The following is an 8,983-nucleotide window of genomic DNA, read 5'->3' as shown; positions in this document are numbered from 1 at the left end:
TTCACATGACAGTGTTTTGTTTTGTTTTGTTTTGCCTACAGGAAAAAGAAGCAAATTAGAATGCACTGAAAACAAATGAAAGCTGTCAATCATTTCTCTAGGTAGGAGCTGCGCATCACCGTTACCTGAAAGCTGACTAGGCCATTCCACCTCAAGACGCCTTGCTCTCAAAGGCGGACTGAGAAGTCAGTGCCAGGGGAAAAGCCCTGTACTTGTGATCACAAGTGAGTGGTAGCCACAAGAGTCCCAGCCATGCCTGGGAACTGGGAGGCAATAGGCAGGTGGCTGCCCTGATCTCTGCACCACCTCACCAGAGACCGGCTCCAATTTCGCCCACTCCAGAAAGGGACAGGGACTGAAAACAAGGGAAGAAGGCTCAGTCTGGCTCACTCAGGGGAAACCTCCCATGGGGCATGCGTGAGGTACCAACCATGCGGACTCTGCAAGATGCACAGAGACTGACACACTGTGACCAGGAATGCACAGCCACAGAAGCCCAGTGCCTGCTGTTCCACTCAGCACAGCCTTGGGTGTGTGGGACCAAATTCGTGGCCCCAAAACATTTTTTCAAAGTCAGAAACAAGGAGAAAAACTTATTATTATTATTTTTTTATCTCATGTGGAATATTGTCTTAATAAGTGGCTCTCCTTTTGTTCATCTGATTGACTTGGTAGAAGGAAAAGGATTGCTTCCCAAATTAAGCTTTACCCAATGAATAAGATGGAGTAAATAGACTTAATTTTGCTTGACTCCAAGAGAATCCTTGTTACAGCTCAGAGGTCAAACCTCCAAGAAAAGAACTATCTGACCTCTTTGGGGAAGGTGTGTGTCATGTTGGCAGGTATAGTGTTTATGAAATTTTGTGCTGCTGCGAAGCATGCAAACCCATACATGCATGTATACACACATGCATATACATGCACATGCATGTGTACATGTACATGGACACATAAGAGAAGTTGCACAAGTAACTAAAACAAAGATTTTCAGTATTGGAGAAAGAAAAGAAAAAAAAAAGATGCGTAGGCTGCGTGTAGTGGCTCAAACCTGTAATCCCTGCATTCAGAGGAGGCTGAGAAGGAACTCTGTGAGTTCTAGGCCAGCCTAGCGTCTTTAGTGAGTGTCAGTTCAGCTTTGAGAGAAACAGCAGGGCTGTAGAGCTGGCTCGGCGTGGTGGCGGTTATGGGCACCTGCTGCTCCTGCAGAGGAACTGGGTTCCGCTCCCAGAACCCACAGGGCAGCTTATAACGGTCTGTAACTCCAGTTCCTGTCTGACACTCTCTTCTGACTTCCTGGGGCACCAGGCTTGCACAAAGTGCACATATATACATATAGGCAAAACCTCATATGCATAGAATAAAAATAAATCTAGAAACTAATAATTTTTAAAAAGGGGAAATGGTGTGCGCTGTTGATGTGTTTGTTATGTGCCTAAGGCCACAGTGTCTTGAGACAGCTCTAGGTTTGGGGTTCAGAAGTTTAAAAATAAGCCACATGTTGAACAGCATGTTTCCCGTTTATTTTTGTCTCACCCTCCCAGTATAATCAAGGCTGAGTGAACAACTGCTAACTGGCGCAGTCCCCCAACAGTCACAGTGTGTGCGGGAAACATGCTGGTGTGACCCTCTGTGGCAGTCTGTCTGCTCTTGCTCCTGCCGTGAAGTAACAAGCTGCTGGGCGTGGCCGCGGTGGGTGTGGCTGCGTCAGGCTTCAGTCCGAGTCCATGGCAAACAGCTGGATGTCCTGTGGGTTCCAGTACAGGCCAACCGCAGAGTTGTAGACCAGGGACCAGACGTAAGGGATGAAGAACTCCTCAGGCTGCTCTTCCTCCACATATTTGAACTTCAGTTCTGGAAATTTCTGCAGTGAGAACAAGATGACTTTTTATGTACAAGCACAAGCAGTGGAGAGTGTACAGCAAGTCCCTTCCCTGAGTGCTTACAGGCTGGGGTACGGGCCTTTCACAGATGTCGATGGTCAAATGACTTCTGGAATATATAACTCGCCTGCTGTGCTGCCTGGTTTTATGTCAACTTGACATAAGCTAAAGTCATCTCAGGGAATCTCAGCTAAGAAAAACCCATAAGACCAGGCTGTAGGCAAGTCCGTAGAGAGCATTTTCTTAATCAGTTACTGGTGGGGGAGGGCCCAGCCCACTGTTAGTGGGGCCACTCCTGAGCTGCTGGTCCTGGCTTCTATAAGAAAGCAAGTCAGTCAGCAGCACCCCTCCATGGCCTCAGCCTCAGCTCCTGCCTCCAGGTTCCTGCTCTGTCTTGAGTTCCTGTCCTCACTGTTGTACAGAAAACAAGCCTTTCCTCCCCAAGTTCTTGGGTCATGGTGTTTCATCTCAGCAAGAGAAACCTAACTAAGGTGACGTGACCTTGGCTGGTTTGCCCAGGAGGGTCCTGAAGGAGAGAGGTCTCTGCTGGGTGGCAGACACGGTACAAGTCCACTCTCTTGTTCAGGGTCAAGGCCTGGTTCCTCTTGAGAGATTTTGCCTTGAGAATGGGTTATTTTGGAGGTGAGACTCTTCCCTCAAACATTCTTAACCTTCTTCAGACTGTTAGAGAGTTCTCTGAGAGCTAGAGATTTTGGGTGTGGGCAAGTGCTTGTTTGAGTGGGTCTGTTAATCTAGCTGTGTGATAAACTGTTAACAATTAAGTGATATTTATTTATTTATTTATTCATTTATAGAAAGTCCTGAGCCACGAGAGGGAGGCATGTCACGGCTAGGAAAGATCTGGCTCTCTCTGGCTTCATCCTTGTCCTACTGGGGACTGAGGTCTTCCTCTTAGGGATGTGGGAAGCTCGGGGCAGGCTCTGGACACCCCCTAGGGCTCTGGAGCATTCTCCATGGCTTCTGAGCAGGCAGGTAGTGGCGTGAGGTAGCGCTTACCATTGCAGCACAGCATCAGGACTCGGCTTCTAGCTCTGATGTTATCCCGCCCTCCTAATCTACCTGGGACAGAGGCAATGTCTCCCTGCAGCTGGGGTCTACTGAAAGCCTGTTAGCCTTTTCCCCAAGCCAGGGAGGTTCCATGTGGTAAGCTCTGTTGCAGGCAGCATTGGGAGAGCAAGCACAAGCCAGGGCCCTAGGATGTAGGTGGCAGGCTGAAGCAGAGGCCAGAAAGAGGAGGTAACAAAGTATCCACTCGCACCCTGGCCACACCCACCATAGCCACTGCATCTTGGTGCTCGAGCTCAGAGACTGGACCTTGCTGGAGCTACATCCCAGAGCACTAGGAGGTGTTCAAAGCTCACTGTGTCAGTGAGCTAATCTCCACGCATCGAGCACTAAGCATGCCCTAGACTCACAGACAGACAGGAGAGCTCCACCAGCTCCCTGAATCTGATCACAGAGCACATCTGTTTACTCCAGTGTCTGCTGATTGGTGCCAGGAGGTCTGTGTGGGCTGGGCCTAGGGGTGTAGTAGTTCCTGTTGGCACAGGAAGTACGCGCTCATGGAAGGAGAGACGAGCAGCAGTGGGGGCAGCAATGGACATTCCACCCGAGGAGTGGGGAGGGGGAAGACACCGCACGGCCTGCCAAGGTGGCCAGACGGAGTGGGAAGCGTGTCCTCAACAGACAGCAAGTGAGTCCCACTGGTGCTATGTCGACCGGTCTACAAGGCAGCAGGAAGTGTCTACACCAGTAAGCAGCGTCTGGACCCAGGACACCAAAGATCCCGGCACTCTGCACTAAGGCCTGGGAGTCTTGGAGGGCCTGAAGAAGGGTCAGCATAAAGAGAATGCCCTGCTCAGTCCTCCATCCCAGTGTGGGAGACTGAGACCCGTGGTTTCCTAGTGAGGTGGAAACTTGGGTCTGAAATAAAATGGCGCTAGCTGAGAGATTCCTCAATGTAGGAAAGGGAGGTTTGGGTAGACAAAGTGCACGTACACACACACACACACACACACACACACACACACACACACACACTTCCCACAACGTGTGTGTATGAGACAGAACAATGCAGACTGAAAACAGCCATGTGTCAGATCCCCAGGGTTTCAGAACGGTCGAAGAGGGACAGAGTTAAACAGAGTCAGCTTATTTTGTGGCTAGGGGAGTTCTGAGTTACATTTTGAAAATTCAGACTGTTCTTAGAGAGGACACCAGCACACACAGGCAGTAGGTTCTACATGCTGTGCTGCAGTAATAGCGGCTCCTCACTGTTTGGCCCCTCCCCTCACCAGTGTGATGTGAGTGTGGACCAGAACCAACCACTGCAGTGGCAATCTGTGGAAAATCAGATCTGTAGCAGCAGGGCACAGCCGGAAGCCACCGGAAGCCACCACGGAGCAGTGGTCCTCACCCACCACTCAAGGACTGCTCTGAGCACAGCCTTGGGCCACAGCACAACCGCCTGCTGACTCCGCCAAGTCACCCTCCTAACAAAAGGGTCACCCAGGGCCAGCAGGCTCTACGCCCGCCTCCAGGACACTGAGCCTGTTGGGTGGAGAGAGGCTGAACATCCCGTCTGACTGACTGGGCGAGGTCGGTTTGAAAGGAGCACCTGGATTTCAGGTACTCTGCTCCTGTGATCAGCTGCAGTTCTCTGAGGCACCACTGAGGATTAGCTCTGGGCAGGACCCAGCACATGCTCTTTAAAGCGCACTGCACTTCCCTGTGTCCCTGTGCTAACGATGCCATTAGGCAGCATGGTCTTTCTTGTTAGAATTAAAAACCACGTGGTGGCATACACCTTTAATTCCAGCACTTAGGAGGTAGAGGCACGCAGATCTCTGTGGGTTCTAAGGCCAGCCAGGGATGCAAAGAGAGACCTTGTCTAAAAACAAACCAAATGACTCAAGGGGGTGGGGCCTCTTCTCCATACAGTGACACGTGGGGGGGAAAGGTTTCCTGAGAAGGTTTTTGTTTTTTGTTTGTTTGTTTGTTTGTTTGTTTTGATACTGGGTTTCTCTGTATAGCCCTGGCTGTCCTGGAACTCACTCTGTAGACCAGGCTGGTCTTGAACTCAGAAATCCGCCTGCTTCTGCCTGGGATTAAAGGCATAGGCCACCACTGCCCGGCAGAGAAGGTCTTGAGGGGACAAGAGGCAACCGACCTCTGTAAGCCCTTTGTCTATGTCTGAGGAGGTTGGGATTGCTCATGCAGCTGAGCTGCTGAGAGGAAAGCAAGAGCTCTTACTAAGCTATTGACTGTCACCAAATGCACCCACCCTCACAGCACTGGGAAATCGTTGTGACTGTCCTGATGGAGAGGTGCGAGGCAGGCAGAGTCCTGACGTCTGGAAGCTGTGGAAATGGAAAAAGCAGCCAGGGTCCCTGGGTGGCCTGTCACACCAACAGTCACCAATGGGAACTCTCTATCTCACCCTCTACAAAGGCACAAGGTGGGGACTGTCCGTCTCCTGTGGCGTAAACTATTCAGCAATAAACAGCCAAAGCCCCCACGTGTTGTGTACAGTCGCACCGTCGGGGGCCACGATGGCCAGTGCACCCTGGGGATATGACACTACGGCGCTCATGAGGACCAGCTGTCAATGGCAGACATGGGTAGAGTCTATGATGAAGTTATTATTCAAGCTGAACAGTGTTACTGCAGCCGAACTCCTCCATAATAACTTAGTACTTATTCTCCAGCACCAGAGAGGCAGGGGCAGAAGGCTCTGTGCGCTTCAGACCACCCTGGTCTGTATAGTGAGTCCCAGGCCTGGCCAGCTAGGACTACAGAGTAAAGGCCACTCAACCTACGTTAGCAATTCTGAGACTATGGCAAGGCAGCTTCTAGCTAACATAATTGATTACATTAACAGGCATCTTAAAATGCTTTTAGATACTCGTTTAATCTCTGAAGCAATGAGAAAAACTATTCCAAAAACATCATCTAGGCTCTCCCCTCTCCTCGCTGCTTCTACTTCCCTTCTTTACAGATATTTCCTAACGCATAACAAGCACAAGACTAAAGGCACGGCTGTGGCCAAGGAGTGCCCAGACCCAGAGTTTACGAGCACAAGTCTGCCTTTATTAGTTGTGACTCTGGACGTCTCGTCCGCACTCAGCCTCAGGCTCTGAGAATACAGTTTGGCACCATGCTCTGAGAGTTTGCATTTAACTGTCTGAACTTCCCAGCTGAGTGCTCAAATGAGGAAAGCCATGTGATGACAGAAAGGCCTTGCAGAATGTCTAGCACAGAGCGGGCATCCAGTGAATGCTGGAGGTTGTTACTGACAGTACGATGACCAAATAAAAGAGCAGGAATACTGGGATGGATGCAGGTCCATTTCTCCTGTGGTCCCCACCGAGGTGGGCACCTGGCCTCCCTGCACTAGGAAGAAGTGTTGAGCAATGGATCCATACCCCGGGCTCAGGCCACAGACATTTCTAAGGAACAGAGCCTTGTCACTTGGAGGAGATGGGTCTGCAGAACGGCCTCAGCCTTCCCTCAGAAGCTGGCCAGGGGGAAGGGAAATTGACCCTGAGGCAGGTCTACAGTTACAGTAATGTGATGGGGCCAGTCCTACCATGTATGTGAAATTGGGACTGGACAGTTGGGGCTAGATCAAGGGAGGAACTTGCAGGAATAGCCCAAGAGATGGGATGTGACATCGACTGGAGTCACTCACACATACATGCACATACACATGCATACATACCCCCATAGAGGCACACAAATACAGGCACACACATAGGCGCACACACAGGCACGCACATGCGCGTGCGCACACACACACATACACACACACACACACACACACACACACGATACACATACACACACACAAATACAGGCACACAGCCACAGACACACCATAGACACACACACACACAGGACACAGACAGACACATACACACAAACATACACTGATATGCACACACATGCTTACATACACATAAGACACACACACATAGACACAACACAGACCATGCATATACAGGCATGCACATGTGCGCACACATACAAACACACCCCTTTACCATGAGCACCTTACTAAAGACAAACATGGCAGCCCTAGTCCACAGATTTACAGTCTTCTCATCTCTTATAAGTGCATTGGGGCGGATCCTGTTTTTGAATTACTGCACACGTAATCACATGTAACCACACCATGGGCTTTTGGAAACCAAGAACCTTCTGAGCACCTGACATATTATGGACACTTATTTGCTGAACTGAATGAACAAAGGACTTCATGATCGTGTGTCAGGTCTTAAACAAAGTACTGTACAGAAAGAGAAGTGAAGAGGTTGAGTAACCTGCCAGAGAGGCCACAGCCAGCAGCAGATGGGACTCTTCCACTGAAGCCTCGCAAACCAACGATTGGCATGTCCATGCTCCAAACATCTGCAGCTCGGGTGGATGTGAGGTTTCCAGGCCTTCCAAGAGAGGCTCTTCAATGGTCTTTTTCGACTTCGGTGCCTGGGTATCTCCCTGTGCCATGCAGGGGCTGCACTCTGCCAGCCCAGGCTGGGGCCAGGAAAGCAAGCTGGGTACTTCAGGGTGTTTCCCTGGGGCTTTGGTTTCCCAGCTTGGGTACAATGTAGGACTTATAAGCTCCTTTCAGTTCTGACCGTCTGTCTGATGCCTCTCCATTCCCTGCCACGCTTGCTGAGCCCAATGTAATTTTAAAGCCAAGCAGGCACAGGCTTCAGACAGTCAGCCTTCACGGCAGATACTACATTTCCTGTGTCACTCACTGTCCTGGGATTCAACTGATGGCCTTCAAGGCCATTCTGACTGTCCACGACCAGGAGGATATTAAGCAAGCTGTTGTTGAGTAGCTCTGGGGGCTGGGAACTTCCAGCTGAGCGGCCTACAGGGTTTAGGCCTCGTCTGCTGTCTGGAGAAGACTCCATCATTGTACAGACAGCGGCTGCAAGTGTAGTCTACTGGGTGTGCACCACGAGTCACAGGGAAGTAGGAGGTTCAGACGAACATTACAACCAACATAAACACACTGCCACTCCCAGGAAAAGCTTGCTAGACACAGCACACATGCATAGCAAGCACTCTTTCAGTGTGTGTGTGTGTGTGTGTGTCTGTCTGTCTGTCGTCTTTCTCCTTAAGAGAATGACTGAACTGTGAGCTGTTACTCCTGGGTTCTTTCTGCAATCTTCACCAGCAGCAGGTCACTTACATGGTTCATAAAGGACGGTGGCACAGATAGCAAGGTAAATGGAGACCTGTTTTTCAGACTGGTGGCATGAGATGGACAACTGAAAGCACAGGTAAAGTCCCTTCTCCTGGAATGAGTTATTTGTAAGCCTGGCTGACTGCGAACTCTGGAACAGGCATAAGTAAGCATAAACGGTAGGGTTTCAAAAGGCCATTCAGCAGCCTGATGCACGGGTAACAGCTGCGTAAGCTGGGCCTGCACCACACTTTCCATGTGCGGAGTCCCCACCACCATAGCCTGTTTGTCTGCTTAGCTACAGAGCCTTCAGCAGATATCCTTAAGACCACGTGCTTCCTCAAGACGTCTTAGAATGCTCAAGAGCCAAGGAAAGCTAAGACAAAAGGTTTTGTTTAGAGCTAAAGACACTGGGGACACATTTTGTCGGGATGCAGCTCAAGAAATGTCATGTCTGAAGGTAACATTAACAACTCAGAAAGAGTTATCCTTCTCTGTGCAATCCCACGAAGAACAACCATGCCACCCTGTGTGGCTGAGGGACGTCCAGCATCCTCACGGGGGGGGGGGGGGGGGGGGGGGGGCGTCTCCATCCCTGACAGGCCAGGCTACTTGGCAGCTGCAGGCCAACTGCGAGAGAGTTCCAGCTCTGGTGTCAGCCGGTGCTTCACCTTCTCTTCCCACACTCTGCTTCTCTAGCCCTTCTCAGACCTCTGCTGTGGGTCCTGCCAGGGACTTTTGGGTTACTGTGTCCTGAGGGATACTGGAGAGGGATAAGGGGACTGCCAGGTAGGAGCCCCAGCTTTCACACCTCTCTTCATGATCCTTGGCCTGTGGCTTGGTTCGGAAACTGGAGAAAACCCATCTTCGAAGCTTGGAGCTTGGT

At 50.6% G+C, this 8,983-nt stretch overlaps 1 protein-coding gene across 3 annotated transcripts in view; it reads right to left on the bottom strand.

Annotated features, from left to right (window-relative positions):
* Positions 1 to 1,498: 1,498 nt before the first annotated feature.
* The window catches only part of Dym (dymeclin), a 265,175-nt gene continuing 257,690 nt past the window's right edge, over positions 1,499 to 8,983 (bottom strand). For all 3 annotated transcript variants that reach the window (XM_031366051.1, XM_031366049.1, XM_031366050.1), the window contains one exon: positions 1,499 to 1,861. In XM_031366051.1, coding sequence (XP_031221911.1) covers positions 1,712 to 1,861 — 150 coding nt within the window. In that variant the 3' untranslated portion in view covers positions 1,499 to 1,711. The remainder of the gene's footprint in view (positions 1,862 to 8,983) is intronic.

Source organism: Mastomys coucha, unplaced genomic scaffold, assembly GCF_008632895.1.
Source record: "Mastomys coucha isolate ucsf_1 unplaced genomic scaffold, UCSF_Mcou_1 pScaffold13, whole genome shotgun sequence".
Taxonomy (NCBI): domain Eukaryota; kingdom Metazoa; phylum Chordata; class Mammalia; order Rodentia; family Muridae; genus Mastomys; species Mastomys coucha.
The sequence above is the reverse complement of the archived record's forward strand: the minus strand, read 5'-3'. Positions and strand labels throughout refer to the sequence as shown.